Below are 20,881 nucleotides of genomic sequence, written 5' to 3'. Positions count from 1 at the left end.
TCACTGTGCTCATCGACGTCTTCTCCTGAGATGTGGATCATCCAAGACACATAAGCATGGCGTACTCGTGTTCAAATCGGGGTTTGAAACCAAACTTCTCCTCAAAAGGATATATAGGGTGATTTAGGTGAGATTCAATATAGATCCAACTTATGACTTAATTAACATTTATCTTAATCTTATGACTCAACTAATATTTAGACCTTCATGTATCAATGTTTATACGCCCTCTAAATAGAAAATTATGATTTGCCTTCCCATGTAATATGGGCGGGAGCACGTTCAACCACTGACTATGAAATTGCGCATATTGAACCCTTGTGTTTTTTCGACAACCTCAGTTTGCCCCTTTCCGTTAGTTGATTGGTGGATGAAAAAGGTTTTTTGATAATCTTATCTTAATAATAATAATAATAATAATTAAATTAATAATAGATCATAGTAATAACAGATAATAAGAGAATATGTCTGATGATCATCATCAACCTCAAATCCTCAAACCCTAGAACATCATCCTGGTTCTTCTCTGAATCTCATCATCTTCATAACAAGTAATCCCAAACCTTATTTATTTCAAGCATATATCTTCTTTATTTTAAACCAAACCCTAGATTTCATCACTCAAACCCTCAAATCCCACCACCAATTGCTTCAATAATTCAACCACTACACCCATCACTCATTCTGATCAAAACCCCTAACCTCCGGCACCATAGTGCCGCCACATCAGCCACTGCTGTCATGTCATTTTTCTGGTCATCTCGTTTTTCCGCTACGTCATCCACTGCCACCGTTGGTTCGGTTCTGTTTCAAGACAAAACTGAAGAGGATTGGTGATTTTATAAACAATCCAAATCACTTCATTACTTCTTTCTCTGAAAGGTAAACAATCCGGCATTAATTGTTTGTGTTATATTGATATTATTGTGGTGTTTTAGGTTTATTAGTTCTGAGTTATTTTATTTCTTGTAGGCTGTGGGTACGTAATAGCTGAAGATGATCTTAGAAGTGGAGCATTTAACACAACCCTGCAGAGCTTGCAGTCTAAGTACGAGGTAAATACGTTATTTTAATTAAGTGCATCTCATTTTCCATTTCAAATATTATTGGTTAATTATTTATTAATGTTTGCATTCCTAATCCCAGAGCTACAGTAGAAAGAATGGTTGAAGATTGTTCGTTCAGGAATAATATAGGAAAGCTAAAGAGTTAAAAGATTTGTATATGGCATTTCACAATCATCAAAAAGGGCTCGTGCACATATAGCCTTATTGTAGTGTTACACTACTTTGATATTTTTATTATGTTTTAGGCTCATTCTTGGTTTAACGGTATTGACTAGGAAAGAATATATCAAATGAAAGATGCATTTATTCCAGAAAATATATTGATGAACTGGATACTCAAAACTTTTGAAAATTTTGAAGAGGTATTTTTGTGTTATTGTTTTTTTATTCTTTTTTCTTTTTTATGTACATTTTTTTATAGCCAATATATTTAGCTAGTGGTACTTTGTCTTGTTTAGTCTCTAAATAAATGATGATGAAGAGGAGAAAGAGGAAATCTTTAATGAAGTGATGAAGTGGTAATATATATTTTATATTGTATAGGTATAACAAACATTAGATCAGTTTACATGGTAGGTTTTGTGTGTTGTTAAACTGAATGTCGGGGTTCGAACCCCATCATCTACACGATTTTGAAAGATAATTTTATAATTAGTTATAGGCTTAGGGGTAAAAAGGTCATTTCAACATTTTTTTTACAAGTCAGCGACAGTCAACTGACGAAAAGGGGCATACTGAGCCCGCCAGAAAAACACGTGGGGTTTAATATGCCCAATTTCATAATCAGTGGTTCAACGTGCTCCTGCCCATATTACACAGGAAGGCAAATCATAATTTTCTCCCCGCTAAAACATGATATATATATATTTTTCTTTTTATAAAGTATGAATTTGATTGAAGCTATGATCTTCAGAAAGAGTGAATGAGTTTAAAGAAGTAGAGGTGGGTAAATAAACCGGTTAACCGGCCCGGCCTGAAAACCGAACCAAAACTGAACTAGTTTGAAACCGATTATGTAGAAACTAGTTTGGAACCGATTGAAACCGTAGGTTTGGAACTGGTTTGTAATTTTCTCCACTAAAAGCGGTTTCAAACTAGTTAACCGAACCAAAACCGGGCAAAAACCGGCCAAAACCCGAACCAAAACCGATCAAAAACCGAACCGAAATCGATCGTCATTGTTCATGATACCGGTTTCAACCCGAACCGAAACCGATCATAAACCGGTTTTGACTTTTATTGACCAGCCCGAACTGGTTTCAACCCAAACCGTTTTAAGTTTTAAACCGGTTTGTGCACCTCTATAGAGAGAAATATAGTTTGATTGAAACTTGAGTTTGATTGTTGAGGGGTTGATTTTAGTCAAATTGAGGTTGGGTTAACCTATCAACATTTTCTTTGTAACTAAATTCATAGTAATCATTGGATAATACATTTAGAAAAAAGTAGATGGTATATTCAACTTTTTTAATTAATAGTTTTTTTTAAAGAATGAATAGGTTTATTTGGCATACATTATGTCTCCTTCTCAAACTCTTTACAAAACTCATGGATACAACATAAAGACACACAGCTCGTAACGTACTTCAAATTAAATGTTACTAGGTTTTTCGCAATAATATCTTGATTATGCCGCTTGAAATCTAAAAAAATGTGCCTCAAAATCTAAACAAAAGTGAAAACCTATCGAATTTTTAATGCCCTCAACATGGACATGAAAGCGCGATACTTGAGTACCGGATCAAAATGAAAACTAACTATGAGGAATCTAAGAAATAGTCTTGGATGGTAATTTAAAACTAACTATGAATAATATTAGAAATCGCGCCGTGCATTTTTTTTGTTGCTAGAGTAGAGTGTCCAAATCTCCACCTAGTGTACATGTTATAATTGATATGTCAGTTGCCCTGGCTAAGTGGTTAAAAACTTAAAATACAAATTCTCATATAGTGATATAAAATATAATAAGAAAAATCATAAGAAAAAATGAAGTAAGACTAGAATATTGTGCATTAATTGAAAAGATTACATGAAATGGTACTAGAATATTGTACATTAATTGAAAAGATTACATGATGACTAGAATTAATATTGCGCATTAATTGAAAAGATTACATAAGGCTAAAGAGGGGGTAAAATGCAAAATCTCACCATTATAAATAACCCTAGCTAATAAACAAATTATCGCAACCCTTAATTCTTTATTCATTCTTATCATTCTAGCTAATAAACATATAATCTCAAGCCTTAATTCTTTATTCATTCTTGAGGTGAATTGGTGATGAAGCTTCTGATTCATGGTGCAGGGAGCGGTTGTTTACTAAATGTTGATAACATGTTGATTGTTCATAGTGTCTTCACAAGGACTCTGCAGGTATATATTTGTTTTGAAACGAGTTCAGATTTTCGGTGTTGTGTCAATGAATTTTGTACTTGATATGTAGTCTGATCGATGTTTGTTTTCGCGCATGCAGATTCAGGCCGTTTCAGGAGCCTGAACTCTGGCCCCACCAATTCCCGCCCCAAACCCATGCATCTTCTTTAGTCGGTTAGGATTTACGAGAAACGGGTTAGTAAAGGAAGAACAAATTAGTATATAAGTTGTGATCAAGCGGTTAAGCTTTCTCCCAGTTCCGTGAAATCAAATAATACTAGAATTATTTGATTTATTGGAAACCGGAAGAAAGCTTCACTGCTTCATCAAAGCTTATATATTTTGTTCATTCCTCTATCAACCCGTTTTTCCTAAAAAGCAGTAAACTGACTAAAGAATCAAACACTCAAAACTCCCATCAGCTCCTCCACAAGCTCGTGCATCCTTGACGCCGAATCTTGCGACGGGAGCCCGCAAGATATACTTGCACGCCGGCCCTTAGGTAGCTCCATTTCAGGAGCTTGAACCCAAGCCTCACCAGCTCCCGCCCCCGACTACATGATGGAACAAATAACAACCATCATCGACATTACACGAGAAAGCGATGGAAAGTGAAAATGCAGTCAGAAAAGGTGTTCTGCTTTATGAGTAATGTGTGGCAAAAACGGCCATTGATGATATGGAATCAGAGCTTGAAAGAGTTAGAGGGAGGCAGGGGTTACAATGTGGTGTTTAAAATATGATGAGATTATTGAAGCAATGAAGAAGCTTTCTGATGTCTGCACTCGAAGTTAGCGGTTCAAGACTGAGGGTTCGAGTTTCACTTGATGGTTCAATCAACATGGGTTCAGGCAGGATCAATTAGTTTATAGTTCAATTTGTTGTCATAAAGGGAAAATATTGTAAATAAACTGTGTATTGTGTAGGTTTTATTTTTTATTTATGATAATTCCATTTATTATTTATTTTATTTTATTTGATTAAGATATACACGAAGTTTCTTTAAATCCAAAAGAGTTTTGTTTAAAGTATATTTGATTTTGTTCGACCGAACTTGAAAAGTTCGATATTAACTACTACATTTTTATGGTAAAGAAAAAATGGAAAACAATTGTGAACAAAAAGTGTCTAATAAAAAATATAAGTTTAAGTGTTTAACCAATTATTGTGGTCGTGGTCGTGGTCGGTGTTCAAACCTTAATATACTTAATCTAAAGACACATATATTTTCATTTAGAGATAGCGTCATCACACACACCAAGTTCTTATTACCTTCCACTAATTTTGCCCTACCTTTAAGATAAAATACAACATTAAGTCTTTCACAATCCATTTACTAAAGATTTGAAAACCCAAAAATCAATTATATTTTATATGATGCTTTGTCTCACATATGTTTACTACTACTTACTAGAATGAGATGTGAATACCGGGAATATACTTTTGTTACTACTTACATTCTCCATCTTTAATCTTCTTAATTTTATATTTTAGATGAACGTCTGCGATTATGATTTCATGATTCTCAATTAAAGATGTTCATGGATCTATAAAACCTCATAGAGTTTTTGTCGTGACGAGCACAAGAGTTTTGAGTATTGGTAAAAATATGGGTTGATAAAAAATGAGTTGGGAGAAAAACAAAATGATAAAAAAGTATTTAAAGCTTATATTTCCTCATCTATGGAATTAATTAATTCTTACGCTGTTAGTTTGATATGAATTTTTAGTAGTAGTTCATTAAATTGGTTAGATCTAAACTAATAACATACCTTTTGTATGACTCATTAAAGATGGACGCATACATATAGATAGACCGCTTTATAGCTTAGCCATCCACGCGATTCGGGCCAATTTAAAAATAGCTAGAACATAGTTTCCAGAGAGATACGATTTTTTTTACCGGAAGCCGCTTACAACATATTTTGCTAAATGGATACCTATGCATCTAATATCTATGATACAAACGTAAAAAAAAGAAAAAAAGAAGAAGAAGATGATGATGATATTTTGTATCATCAGCTCTAAACAATCTTCTTTTCTCTAACATAAAGAAATTTAGAAGTCATTGTAATTGCTGGAAATATTAGGCTTACTAAAAGGACCAAACAATAGGGGGAAATTTCTTTCATTAAAGAAGCTGAGAAGAAGTCATTAACTAATTATAGATTATCTAGAGAAATAGGTAAAAGGAATTTCCATCCAAGATTTAATAACTTATCCATTCTTAGCTACGGTAGAACCATCTTGTTGCGATAGGAATGTATTTTGGTTTAACACTACTTCACATATCCCAAATAAAAGGCAGCTACGTTCGAGTTAAACTTAGAGATGGAAGTGTTCTTTCGTTTTTTGACAGTGGAGTAAGACCAAACTCATGAGCTTATATCTCAGGTCGAAACAAGTTGATAGGATCCCTTTTTACGTCCCCATGATGCATGTGTGGTGTCATGGGGTCGAAAAAAGGAAAGAGGGAATTGAGTTTCTCTCGCTTTTGGGCTTGTTGGGGCGCGTACGACGGACTATTAGCTCACTGGGTAGAGCCTGCCTAATAATTGCATCGATGTGTCTGGGTTGTTAGGGCTATCAACCACATGGATAGTTCAATATGCTCATCGGAGCCTGGACCTGAGACGTGGATTATCCAAGACACATAAGCATGGCATACTCATGTTCAAATCGCGGCTTGGAACCAAACCTTTCCTCAAAAGGATAGATGGGAAGATTTAGGTGAGATTCAATGTAGTTTTAACTTTCGTTTCCCTTGTCTATTCTATTACTTTCCATCTACATTCCATTACCCTATACCGAAAAGATTCTAATTATATTACTTCCAAAACAAAGATAACCGGTTTTGCATTTTGTTAGGTGTATCATGTATGCAAGTTTAATTATGTTAGCTTTTTATAAAATATGTTAAGTCAATTTCAATATTAGGTTTGTAGGATACATGTTGAGATACTATTCTAATTGGACTAAAGCTCGATATGTTAGCCCAATAAGATTGAGTACATAGGTATGGTATGGTATGGTATGGTATGGTATGGTATGGCATGGCATGACAAGGCATGGTATGATATGATATTTCAATGGTATGGTATGGTATGGCATGGCATGATATGATATGATATGATATTATGATATGATATGATAGGACATGACATGACATGACATGCCATGATATGGTAAAAATTTCATATGATATGATATGATACAATACAATATGATACAATAGGATTGTATATGATAAATATAACATGATATGATGCAATATGATAATATTGAATAGTATAGGATGCACACTATAGTATAATAGAGTATGATGTAATATAATATGAAATCCTGATGTAATTCAAATAAACCAAAACATGAGAAGAAAATATATAAGAAATGTATTTACATAAATAATAAATAATTCAATAGTAATGTTATGTCTTCAAGATTAATCAATATAGTTTTTACAAGATATGGCTTTGCTTGTTACTAAATTTATCTTCTATTTTAATGTAATCATTACTTTTCAGTTTTATAATATATATAATATAATTTAAACAATAAACATCCTTAAAGCAACGGTGAACTTAATGGACTCTGCTTAGGGGTGTACACGGACCGGACGGACAAGGACGAGACCTTGTCCGAGTCCGTCCGTTAAGCTTTTGACGGACAAACGGACGGTTCACGAACACCCTGCCAAACGAAAATTCATGTTTGTGTTCGTCCATTAAGAAATTGAGTTTGTCCGTGTCCGTTCGTTAATATTGTAAACGGACGTTAACGAACACTAATGGACAAACGGACATTAATGGACACAACAGACACTAATTGACTCTAATGGACAAACAAACAAATAAACATTAATGGATACTAATGAACATTAGTGGACAAACAAACATATGAACATTAATGGAAACCAATAGACAACGAACACTAATAATGTCATTAACGAAGAACAAACATACACAAACCTATCTGTATGGATGTTACCAGACGGACATTACCGGACGTAATCGAACGGATGTTACCGGACGTTCACGAACACTATTGAACGGACATGACCTTTGTCTGTGTCCGTCCATTAAGCTTACCGAACGAAATTTTTTTGTCCATGTCCGGTTCATTTATTAAACGGGCAAACACAAACGAACTTCTTGCCAAACAGACGACAGGACGTCCGTCGGACGTTCGGTTCGCTTACCGCCCTAACTCTGCCACTTTCATTTAGGGAATATACATCCACAAATCTTTAAAAGACCATTAACTAAATATTTGAAAATCAAAAGGCAAGTACATTTATATTATTTAACCTAATTAGCTCATAAATTAATTTATTTTCAACTTATGACTCGATTAACATTTATCTTTATATTATAACTCAAGTAAAATTTAGCCCATTTATCATTGTTTATGTAGGCCTTCTAAAACATGATATATATATATATATATATATATATATATATATATATATATATATATATATATATATATATATATATATATACAGGGAGGGTTATTTTGAGAACCATTATGAGTTTTAAGAACTCAATTTGAAACCACAAATTTTATTAAATGATATGAAATATGTGGCTGAGATTAAATTCAATTAAAAAAATGAAGCAAGAGAGAGAATAAATATTTTTGATAATTACACAAGTTTACACGTTAGTTACATATGTGTAAAAAGTTGATTCGGTGTGTAAAAAAATACCGTAATTTTTTGTACATCACTTACACTTACGTATTACACATGTGTAAAAAAATTCGAAAAAAAAAAATTGTTAAGTTGAGTTCTTTCGAGTTCTTAAAACTCAAAGTGGTTCTCAAAAGAAATCAATCCTATATATATATATATATATATATATATATATATATATATATATTCTTTTTATGAAGTATGAGTTTGATTGAAGCTATGGTCTTTTGAAGGAGTGAGTGAGTTTTATTGAAGCTTGAGTTTGATTGTTGAGGGATTGATCTTGGTTAAATTGAGGTTGGGTTGACCTATTAGCATTTTCTTTGTCTAACTTTAGGGAATATTTTTTCAAAATAGAAAAATTGATGTAGTTGAAATGGTTTTTAGGAAAAAGAAAGAGTAATAATGTTTTCTATGTGTTCCGTTATTTGAAATGGTGGATCTCTGATTAAATATAGGGGTTATCGGTATTTGTCGGGTGAGTACGTTGGACAAGTAGTTGGTGTCCCGCTATTTAAAATGACGGATGTTATACATTTTTTGTGTGATTCTTCATTTGAAATGAATGATGTTTAGACGACACTTGCCATTTCAAATGGCAAGTGTGGACGTTACCAGCTAGATTTGACAGCTCCTAATTTTCATTTTTCTTTTTGTATTTATTTAATTTGTTTATTTTTATTTTAATTTTTTAAAAAGTCTAATAACTAGTATTATTAAAGATACTAATATGTTTTTATTTTACTTATTTACTTTTATAAATTAATAAGTATTATTAAAAAGACTAATAATACTAATTAGTATTATTAATTAACATTGATATTGATTAGTATATTAATATTACTTTTAATTGATAAATATAATAGCAATTGAGTTTAGCCATATATTTTTCGGTAGGGTTTTTTTATTTTGATAAAATCGAGTTCTATCATTTGAAATGGCAAGTGTCTTTTTAAAATCCGTAATTTCAAATGATAAGTGTGAACTATATCCGTACCGACCATATCTGACCCAAATTTGAAATGGCATAACTCAATTTTCAAATGATAAGAGTGAGCAGTACCCGTACAAAACTGTTTTTTAACTCTTTCAAAAAGCTAAAATAAAAGGAATTTTTGTGATTGTCAAACACCATTTAACTTATTATTTTCAAATTCAATCCCATACATGCTCTAAATATAGCAATAAATAGACAAATGATACATGTTATGAAGCTGCAGAGTCCCATAGGGCTTAATGCGCCAAATGAACCGTCAAACCAGGGTTTAGCCAGCACCATTTCAGGAGCATGAACCCTAGCCCGCCCCACCAGTTCCCGCACCAAACTAGGTCATGCATATGCTGGACACCGAACTAGGCAGCTTAAGCCCACTAGATGAACCCACAGGCCATGGCTTAACCAACAACATTTTGGTAGCCTGAACCTTAGCCCTACCAACTCCTTAGCGCATGGTAATTGACTAACTAAAAATCTGACTTTAAGTAGAAGGGTTATTTTGTATATTGGGTTATGATTTGGGTTGCGTAAACATCTCTTTTATAACAACGGGCTTAAATTAGTTGAACACTTGAATTTAAACATTAAGAATACATATTTTTTTCAAAACAAAGCCAGGGGAGTTCACTCTCCCCATCTCCCCTCAAAGCCAGCAATGGCGGTAATCAGTTGTGTATTGGAAACGGTATTGTCTTCAGGTTGAGTCTCAGGAATGAATTCAGGTGACCAATAAACCAACTATCAATCTATCATCATTCATATAAAAGAAAATAAAAGCAATGACAGAGCCTGTTCTTCACGATTTTAATCAGGTATGTAATCAAGTACGATTAGTAATCTTTTATGTAATATGCTAGTATTTGGTTTCAGTTTAACTTCAATGTTTTATGTAATCTACTGGTATCCAATTTCTATAAAAGTATGATTAGCATGCTTGTACTCCAAAAATCACAAGTTGTACTCTACCGTATATGGTATGATAGACAAATCTTTTAATCCCAACACCTCAAACCCATTTTCTAATATTCCAATACTCCTAGTAGGGGTGCACAAACTAGATTTTTTTATAGAGCCGGAACCGGGTAGGAAACAGTTCCGGGTTTGATCAACAAAGTCAAGAACTGGGTCAGGTACGAACAGGTTCTGGATTTGGTCGGGTTTTTGACTGGTTTTGGCTGGATGGGTCCGGCTTTTGAGAAACAGATACTTGGTTCGTACCCGCAAGTTGGGTACACCGGGTCAATTGGGTTGGGTCCAGAACCGGGTTTTATGCCCAAGTCTAACCCTTAGTAAACAAATGTACATAATCTCAATCTAACCTAAAATAACAAAACATAAATCCAGGAAAAAGAAATCTAGAAAAAAAAATATTTTATTACCCTGCTTCACATAATGGAAGAATCTTAGGTGTATTTTGAAATAAGAAAAGCCAAAAAGTAAATAAATAAAAATATAAAAGTAAAAAAAGTTATTTATATTATCTACAAAAAGAACTAAAATTCCATTGGCACGGCCTGTTCGAGAAGTATAGAGTCGACCAGGATATCGTTGAGCTTAAAGGGCATAGGTGGCATGTTCTTCATCATCTCACACATATCATTTAAGCTTCTGCAATCATATATAATCCATTAATTTAATAAACTTAAAAAAAATAGTTTAAGGGCACCTGTAGACTAGTTGGCCAAATGGGTCAGCAGGGATGTAAATGAGTAGAGCCACTTGTGAGTGCTAAAGCTCGAACCAAGCCGAGCACCATATACCGAGCTTAGCTAAGCTTACAATAGATATACATTACATACTAAAAACAATTATTTATATAAGGAATGTTGGATTTTAATAATCCCTATTAAATTGTATTGGCCGATAATAATCCCTATTCGTTTTATCGTCACTGGCGGTCCCAAATTCAAAAAAGTTGGCCCCCAATGGTCCCCCGTTAAAAATGACTTAACAGCGTTATAGTTTTTTCAGAATTCCAAACCAATTTTTTAGGGCTTTTGATCGTTAGGAGGATACGAGTCGATTGGTGTAAAATTTAGTATGAAATAGTGCTTCAAAAAGACGAAACAATGCTTCAATTCGGGTGTTTGAACTTACAATTAACCAAAATCAAGTCGTTTTGATCATTGTTTCGAGCTAAGTTTTACATCAATCGACTCGTATCCTCCTAACGATCAAAAGCCCTAAAACATTGGTTCGAAATTCTGAAAAAACTATAACGCCATTAAGTAATTTTTAACGGGGGACCATTGGGGGCAACTTTTTTGAATTTGGGACGCCAGTGGCGATAAAATGAATAGGGATTATTATTGGCCAACACCTTTTAATATGGATTATTAAAATCCAATATTCCTTTATATAATTATGATAAAAACAAAACTAAAAGTTAAATGTTATGTTCTATAAATATAATTATAATTACAAATATATATGAAAATAATTTTGTATATATAAATAAACTTATTAATAAATAACAATTAACAAATGAGCCAAGTTCGAGCGTAAAAACTTTATCACGAGCTGATCTCGAGCTCGGCTCATTTACACCCCTATTGTGTCAGATGTCATATTCTAATGAATAATTAAAGGTAAAAGAAAAAATTACAAATTTTGTCCTTTTGAATTACATAGATTATGGAATGGGTCCTTTATCAAAAATAGTTTCACGTTTTGTCCTTTATTTGAATGTTTGCCATGGTTTTTGTCCCTTAAACTAACCCCCGTTAACTTTTTCCGTTAAATAGCCCCATGTGCGTAAAAAGTAATGGGTATAATCGTCTTTTCCCCTTACCCCTTCTCTTTCCTCCTCCTCACCAACACACTTAAAATAATTAACACCCTTTATACCTCCAATCACCACCACTTAAAATAGTTTGAAACCCAAGAACTCGTTCCACCCACCACCACCACCACCAGCCTCTTTTTACCTCCAATCACCACCACCGTAATCAACCACCATGGATCCTGTGAACGTGTGGGGCAACACCCCTCTACACACCACCGACACAGAAATCTTCGACCTCATCGAACACGAGAAACGCCGCCAATCTTGCGACATCGAACTCATAGCCTCTGAAAACTTCAACTCATTCGCCGTCATCGAAGCCTTAGGCAGCCCATTAACCAACAAATACTCCGAAGGCATGCCCGGAATTTGCAGCCTACACTGCCTTACTTCCCCACACCGTCGCCTCGTTCTGCACCTCCAACACCACGCCGGACTTCAACCACACCGTCGCCGTTAATTACTCCCCCGATGTAGTCATCCATGGCTTCTGATTTTCGACCCCAAGGGGTTCGAGAATTTGAAAACACCTACGGTGTTGCAGGAGTTTGTGAACCATGGTGGGGTGATTTTTAAAGTGTATGTGGTTGGGAGGTATGTGAAATGTGTCAAGCGGAAGTCGTTGCCGGATATCGATGACAAGAAGCTCGAGAGTTCACATGAGGGCATTTTAGTCCTTTACACAAATGCTTGAAGAGAGGGGTTACAGAGGTTGTCAGGAGCATCAGACGCGGCAATAAAGGGTTTAAGAAACTGGTTATTATGTGGTGGAGGCCAACGAAGGAGGGGGTGGTGGTGGTGTGGTAATGGAGGTGGGTGGATTTTAGGGTTTGTTAGTGAAGAAGATGAAATAAGATGTGAGGTGTTTGAGTTAGATAAATCTTTTTACATATTACACAAATAGTCCTTTAAATTGTTAAAGGACTAAAATGCCCTCATGTGCAGGGCACATGAGATGAGTTGACTGAGAAACTTAACATTCGTTAGTGTGAAGGACAAAAACAATGGCAAACATCCAAATAAAGGACAAAGAGTGAAACTATTTTTGATAAAGGACCCATTCCATAATCTATGTAATTCAAAAGGACAAAATTTGTAATTTTTTCAAGGTAAAAAACAAGAAATTTAAAGTAACAAAGAAAGTGCTCATGACTTACTCCTTCAAGACAACTGCAATGTTGTTTCTTACATTAGATATAAGATTGATGTTTTCATGCACCTGCAACACCAGAGAAATCACCATATTAGTTGTATAACACGACTCTAATCCATTTAATGAACGGGTTGTGTGACAGGTCAAAATAAGGTCGGTAAAACAAGTCATGTTGAGTTGACTAGAAACACTTTTTTAGGTATCATACTTTACAAATTTTTTATATATGTTCGGCCTTGTTTGACAAGTTTCCTTAAAGCTATTTTTATCCTACCAGTTTTACCCATTTGAGATAACTTGATAAATGTGTAGTTATTTACCTTTAAAGAAGAAAAATTAGCAGAAATTTGCTCCATGGCCTGAACATTTTCCTCAAGAAGCTGCCCTAATTCACCATCAATATCTGCAGCAACCATAACATTTTAATATAAAAAATAATAATTTTCATGACAAAACACTTTCAAGTTGAAAAAAAAAATTTATGTATCAACCTTCGTAAGATATGCTATCATCACTGTCCGTGGAATTTGATAAATGAGCATTCGGATGACCGGAATGATTTGTAGCATTAGAAGATGGCTTCACCTGTTGATCTGCAACTTTTTCCTGTGTGTAAAAATATAAATTTGTGAATAACTAGTACTGATGGGCTGGTGTCAAAACAGACATGTTCCAGGTCAATTGAGTCAGGTCAGCCCACAAACGTCTGAATTTTCTTTTCCCGAGTTTCATAAAATCAATGGTTTGTACATTATTGTTTAATCAAAAAACACTGTAGTGCCATAACGAGACTGAAATACGATTTTAAGTAAAAACGAAAGAAAGAAATCAGAACGCAGACAGTAGGGATAGATACCATACATTCATCCATACACAACGTAGTGCCACGTCACGCACTGTTTTGTCTTGCAATTTCGGTGCAATTTTTGCAAAACGCATTACCTTATTATCTGCGGCATATCTGCACAAAAAAATATATTAATTGTCAAATAAAAATAATATTAAAAAAAACTAATAAAGCATAATGTTAGTGAGTACAAGATGTAACCATTTCAATCTACTCTAAATAAAAAAGTTATTATTAAATGATAATTTTACTATAAAGTTTTTGTGATAACATTAGCTATACATATAAAGTAAATAACACAGATCATCCTTAACTTCAATACATTACACTTATCAACCCTACTGTTCACTCAGCAGTCATGTTTTTTTTATCCCCACAATTCAAAGTTCACACAGATTCACAGTGGGAGCTAATTTTAAGTTGTTTGAAAAACTTGATTCTAATTCTGATTAGTGATTATGTGATATAAAATTTTATAATTGCAGAAATATATGATCAGTGTTAAAAAAAATCATGCCTGGGCGCCGATTAATCGTGGTAAGTTGAATTTCACAAAATCAAACACATTAATCAGAAAAGTCAAAATAGGTCAAAATCAGTCAATTTTAAAAAAATTATACACAATTTATATATAATTTGTGTGTGTATATATTTGAAAAAATACATACACAATTCTAATCCGATTAATGTACGACTGAAATTCCTCACAAGGCTCGAACTCGAACTCGAACTCGGTATTGGTGATTGGGAGGCCTAATGGCTTACCTTGGAGTTAAAATGTCATTCAAAATAAAACCAATCATAAAAATCCCCAAATTAAAAACCCTAGTTAACACACATATACTAACAAAACAAAATCCATATAATCACTATTCAAAAACAAAATATTCATAGAAATTAACACACACACCACAAATTCATTCTCTTAATAATCATTCATAATTCATCAAAAAGTTATAATATTTAACATACTTGGTGAGCAATTCTTCGACTGCTCATCACGAGTCCAGACCTTTGAAAGACTAATATTCTCGTGCTTTAAAGCACGCTCGGTGGGACCCACCGCGGAATCCTCCGGCACGGCGGTGGTGGTGGTTGAACTTTTGTTGTTATTTGCAGATGGGTTTGCCATCAATCAATCAAAGATTGAAGGAAAATGAATGAAAGATGGTAATAAAGATTATTATTGCTTTCTTTGGTTTTCTATTAATTGAGTGAAAGGAAAGATTAGTGACTGGTTTGGTTATTGGGTTTTATTTCTATTGTGAAAATAGTGAATTTTATTTAATTATTAAAATTTTTCTAACTATTTTGACCTACATAGTTTCAACTGTAGTCATGGTATTCAGGTAATACTTAAAATAGTCATTCTAATTCATTGAATCTGAGGGAAGTACATCAGTAGTAACGAAACACGACCTCTAAAATCTAGCCACGTGTCTACTGCATGTTTTATCTGACGAAACCTGTTTCTTCTTTCGATCAAACACTTCGTCTTCGACATCTCAAACCGTAAACCTCTGTAATCAACATCCATCTTCATCTTTCTTATTTCTCCATAAAATCAAGCAAATCCATATAGTAAATCGCTTTGGTTTTCAAGGAGAATACATCATAAAGGTTGTTTTCCATGAAACGCATTTGTTAAGAAATTCCCGCAAGAAAGTTACAAACCATTGATTTCAAGTCAAAGAAATCCGACGGAAGCAACCTCCTAAACCGTCGGTTTCGTCATATCTTCCCCTATTTCGTCGGAGTTGACAAAATAGTTAGACATGTGGCGTTTTTTACATGTTATTGTGTTTCATCGGAGGGTATTATACATCTGTCAGTGTTTTGAAATTTGAAATTGAATCTGAATTGGTCGAAATTTTGAATATGAATTATTCAAAAATTCGGATTCGGATAGTGTTTCGAAAGTTTTTAGATATCTGAAATATCAAAAATGTTTTTTTAAATAATATATTATATTATTATATGATAAATATAAATTAGAAATTAGAAATTTCATATACTTGGGATAATTTTTGGATAATTTGAAAATTATAAATGCTTTTTTAATTATAAAATACTTATAAAAATTTATTAAAATATAGTGTTTTTTAGAATTAGAAAACAAATGTACATATAAAAGCAAAAGACGTGTGCGTGTGGTTATAGTAGATTAAACCTCCCAAATAAAATAAAGCTCACTTGTGGAATGTAATGGTTTAGTTATATCCAAAAGTATAGAAAACTGAAGGCTCCCAACCACTACTTATAACGTCCTTTAACCGAAACTGGCACCAGGCATAGCGGGCACGATCAATGGATTGGCTGAAGGTGCACAACCGCAATTTATAATGTCCTTTAACCGAAACTGAAGGCGCACAACCGCAATTTATAACGTCTTTTTGGAAATGTTAACCCCCTCCGCAGATTAGCTGTCTCTACATAGCGGGCACAATCAATGAATTAAGGGTTTCTTTTTTCTTTTTTCTTTTTTTTTGCGCACATCATGAACAGGAAAATCTATTAGAAAATGCGTAAGCCCATCCAGCGGAGAGATGGAAAACAGGTACAACATAACAAAAGCTAAAAAGCTGGCTAAGAACAACAAACCAACCAGACTAGCCTCTCAAGCTTCATCTCGTTCCTTTGCTTCCAAGTAAACCACAAGGTACGATAAATAGTCATTCTTTTCCGAACAAAAGTTGTGTTTTCTCCGCCACTTCCAAGAATTGATCAAAAAATCAAAACCGGTTAAATCCATACCACACCAAATAGTGACTGCTCTTCAATAGCTTTAGCCCGGATACATTCCAAAAAAATGTGATTTGTCGATTCAACCTCCGAACAATATCCCGATATCCTGGACATTCCTCTAGCAATAAGGTTAGTCGACGCAACAGGGATCCGATTTTGCAAGAGCCTCCAAATGATACAATTAATTTTAATATGAACCCAACTTTCCCACTATATCAGACAACTCGAAAGTCCCTTTCACAGACATAGTTCTATTCGAAGACAACCTGTACGTCAATAACCAAACAACTTTCTTCGAATATTTACCCTCTTCTTCAACTCTTTGAAGTACTTGTATAGTTTGTATTTTTCAGTAGTAATTTTCAAAGTAAATAAGTCTCTTGGATGTGATGCAAGCTTTTGTGTAATGATCCAATGCAATTTGTTTTTCTTTTTCGTATTAGTGATTATTTTGGTATATTTATACCGGATTACCGGTCAAATAGACTCATATTAGTTCGAGTTGTATTTGACCAGTAATCCGGTACATTGTGTATTAAAAATTGAATGGTTAAAACTGTAACCATTCAATTTTAAACCAGTATATCGAACGCCAGCTCATGATTCTATATGTTGACCCAGAGTCATGTCAGTACACTGTGTATTGAAAACCATAATCAAGTAATCAACCTTTTAATTTGATATATGACATGAAACAACTATCATTATTGTTTATCTCAATGACAATGACCTTAATTGCATCATATGGTAATAAGACCACACAATAGAGAGATCAACATCTTAGCATTAAGCAATATTGAACAAAGATTCATGCTAAAGTATGAACATATATAACGTTTTAAAACCATAATTATATTTATAAGAACGCTAGCGCGTTTGAATTGAAGAAGAAGCATCTTTAATGACTACGTCCACTGTTACCATAACCCTCCAACATTGCATCTCGTAGGTAGTATGGTATGGCGTCGATCTTTATCTCGATCTTCTTGTAAGATGACCCCACACCCAAATCAAAAACACTTTTAGCATGTCCCTCTTTATATCCATATCCAATAAGAACACCACATTGACCACACAAAAGCTTTGTCTTAAACCATTACGACCAAAGAAATTGGAAGGCACGACACCTCATCTATTTCAACGAATCGGCTTGGATCAATGGATCTGAAGGGGACTGAATTTTTCTTTACGGATTCATGGTATTCGCGGATGATAAGTTCAGTTCGTATCCATACACCCTCTACAACTAGCAGAAACAAACACAATTACAGACTATTAGACTTAATTACCTTATAAACCAATGCTCACTTTTGGAATGTATATCATTCTAAATCAGTTTTATGCCAAAACTTATAGAAGCCTAAAGGCATACATACAATCACAAGCTAGCTATTGAATAAGACCATTATATCAACAAAATCATTCTCAAATAAGAAGCATGACTCATCATCTGAACAAAACCTAAAATAAAAGTTTTTTAAAAATTACCTAGTATGTCAATTAAGCGAGTGACATGGTGTGTATAGACATGGAATTCAGATCAGTTTGACCTTCATCATTGACTTATATAGGTAGCATATTGTTTATAACATGCAACTTTTATTGCTGCCACCATCATTTGCATACCTTTTTTTTCATATATTAATAAATGTGCTTCTCAAAGAGTTCAATTTCAAGTTGTATTCACTGATACAAGTGCAAACTCATGCATATCTACGGCTTAATCAAGTTTCAAGTCATGGAAATTGAATCATATCACACATAAACCAATTGATGACACTTCAAATCATTTCGATTACCTGTATAAACAATCAGCTTGAGACATCTTTTTATAATCAAATCAACAATTTGCAAACAATTAAGATGCGGAAATGATCAAGAGAAATAGCAACTAAGGAAGGCAAAGAGTGTGAGCAATTCTGGGAAGAACAAGGGAGTGGCAGGGTTTATACAGGATTTTGGCATGCGGGTGGGATATAGCCCACAATGTTCAGACTTACAGGATCTGGACTGTGTCGAATGCGTGTTCACCACTTAATTACCACCAGTCACCATGGAGATGTCAACATCAAGGCGGTTATTTCCTTGATAGTAACATCTAACATGTCGTAGTATAGTACCCTTGACACCATCACAAATGAGGCCATTATACTTTTCTGGTGATATTTAGATATTTTCATATACTGATTCTCACATCAGAGGGCCGACGGTCATAGAGAGATAATTTCTCGTTTTGTAGTGAGGTTAAAGGTACTGTTTTACAAATCTGGATCGAGTAGATTTTTCTTGTGGTGTTCATGCTATATTTCTATATATGGAGGTTGATATCCGGATTCCTAGACCAATTATAGATACAATTGCTTCTTTGGTTCGAGTTTGGATAGTCAAATAAATATCAGTTCAGGTTGTGCTTGTTATTATTTAAAAGGTAGCTAGATTGTTAAACATAGTAATAATATTATTATCTATAAGTTTATTTTCAACAACAATTTATTTACACCTAAATGGCCATCTAACCTTCCACTGGCAAGAACTAAAGTCCGCACTTTCATAGGAGGCAAACACCATACCAATAGATGTGTTCGTTATTTATTGTAACTCACAACTGTTGTTATATGTTTGTTTCAGTATGCAACTTGTAGAAAAGACTAACGGAATTAAAAAACAATGCTCATCTACCATAATTTTATTGTTAAAAACATTTAATTTAATATATATGTAATTAATACAACTTTTATTGCTATATCACCAATTTTATTCTTGCTTTTAATCAGTCATGCATGTACCGAATTAAAATGGATAATATGAGGAACTGAATGTAAATGAGCAAACTAGTAGTAAATGATAACTTTTATTTGTTGAAACTAGATAATCATTTTAGGACAACCATAAACAGTAACGTGGACAAACAAAAACGGAAGAATATTGATCTGTGATTTATAACACTGAAGTAACGCTCGTTACTTCAGTGTTTATTTAAGACATAAGTCTTAACTGATGGTGATTTGTAAATAGAACACCTGACACCATTTACCAATCACCGTAATTACGAACAACCAAACTTGAACTCAGTCCTTAACCCGTTGTTTTTTTATAAGAAAATGGGTCGAAATTAAAAACTGGTACCGTTATGCTTAGAACTAGAGGCTCATTTTCTTAGGGAAAGAAAATACAAACCCTATGAACATCACCAAGTTTGTGTATGACATATTCCATTTAGGATTATAGCATTTTGATAGTAGAAAACATTTCAACTATTTGAAAATAGCACAAATTCTTTGAAGGCCATATAACAACCATCATACAAAAGGTTTTGCTATATTAAACGCGGACCAACAGCCAACTTTCCCTCGACCGTCATCACAAACTTCATTTAAACCTTTGTCAGATGCGCTTTTATGTAAACATATTCTATATGTGTGACTCCATGTCATGTCCGGATGTGTTATGGAACCAGAATTAATCACAGATTGTATATTTGATATGAAATAACTATCATGATTGTTTATTTAAATGGCAATGACCTTAATTACATTAGGTGGTTAAGATACCACTCATGAATAAGAAATCACCATCAAGATTAGTACAAAGAAATGAAGAAAGATTTATGCTAAAGTATGAAATCATAACTTATAAGTTACACACCAACATACATAATTATTTATGTTTTGAAATCATAACTACATAAGTTACACACAAACACACTTACCACAACCATAAGTCATAAGTTTTAAAACTGAAATCTTTACATATATAGCTACAATATATTATACCACAACAGACTTAGATAAGAAACATCATTAGTGACCACTTCCACTTTTACCTTCGCCCTCAGCCCCTGTAGGTTGTATCGTGTGCATCTTAATCACGATCTTCTTGTAAGATGGGTCGCACCCCACACGCGAATCAAAATTAACACATTGAGCATGTCCCTCTTTATATCCATATCCAATAAGAACACCACATTGACGACACATAAGCTTAGTCTTTGAACCATTACGACCCAATGAAATTGGAAGACACAACACCTCATCTATTTGGGTGAAGCGGCTCGGGTCAATGGATTGGAAGGAGATTGAACTTTTCTTACCAGATTCCTGGTGCTCAGAGGTTTTTTCAGACATCCGGTTCGACGATGATAAGTTCAATTCATATCCACACGAGCCACAACTATTGGAAGGAAACAAATGAACGCGTCAACAAACAAACAAGTGAGCAGG

At 34.0% G+C, this 20,881-nt stretch overlaps 3 protein-coding genes across 3 annotated transcripts in view; all 3 read right to left on the bottom strand.

Annotated features, from left to right (window-relative positions):
* Nucleotides 1–20,881, bottom strand: part of LOC143535841 (CBS domain-containing protein CBSX3, mitochondrial-like) — a 259,822-nt gene that overhangs the window by 137,546 nt on the left and 101,395 nt on the right. The gene's annotated exons all lie outside the window — the stretch shown is intronic.
* LOC143535823 (uncharacterized) lies at nucleotides 10,507–15,131 on the bottom strand. The gene is made up of 6 exons (XM_077029964.1): nucleotides 14,889–15,131; nucleotides 13,931–14,030; nucleotides 13,561–13,675; nucleotides 13,390–13,472; nucleotides 13,074–13,135; nucleotides 10,507–10,739 (listed from the first exon to the last, which is right to left on the bottom strand). Exons 2-6 carry the CDS (start codon nucleotides 14,006–14,008, stop codon nucleotides 10,625–10,627), a joined length of 453 nt encoding a protein of 150 aa, XP_076886079.1. The 5' UTR covers nucleotides 14,009–14,030; nucleotides 14,889–15,131; the 3' UTR covers nucleotides 10,507–10,624.
* Nucleotides 20,462–20,785, bottom strand: LOC143535801 (uncharacterized protein At4g08330, chloroplastic-like). The gene has a single exon (XM_077029944.1). The coding sequence runs from the start codon at nucleotides 20,783–20,785 to the stop codon at nucleotides 20,462–20,464; it is 324 nt and encodes a 107-aa protein (XP_076886059.1).

The sequence above is a fragment of the Bidens hawaiensis genome, unplaced genomic scaffold (assembly GCF_021521415.1).
Source record: "Bidens hawaiensis isolate Kalapana, Puna unplaced genomic scaffold, B.hawaiensis_p1.1 tig00010636_1, whole genome shotgun sequence".
Taxonomy (NCBI): domain Eukaryota; kingdom Viridiplantae; phylum Streptophyta; class Magnoliopsida; order Asterales; family Asteraceae; genus Bidens; species Bidens hawaiensis.
The sequence above is the reverse complement of the archived record's forward strand: the minus strand, read 5'-3'. Positions and strand labels throughout refer to the sequence as shown.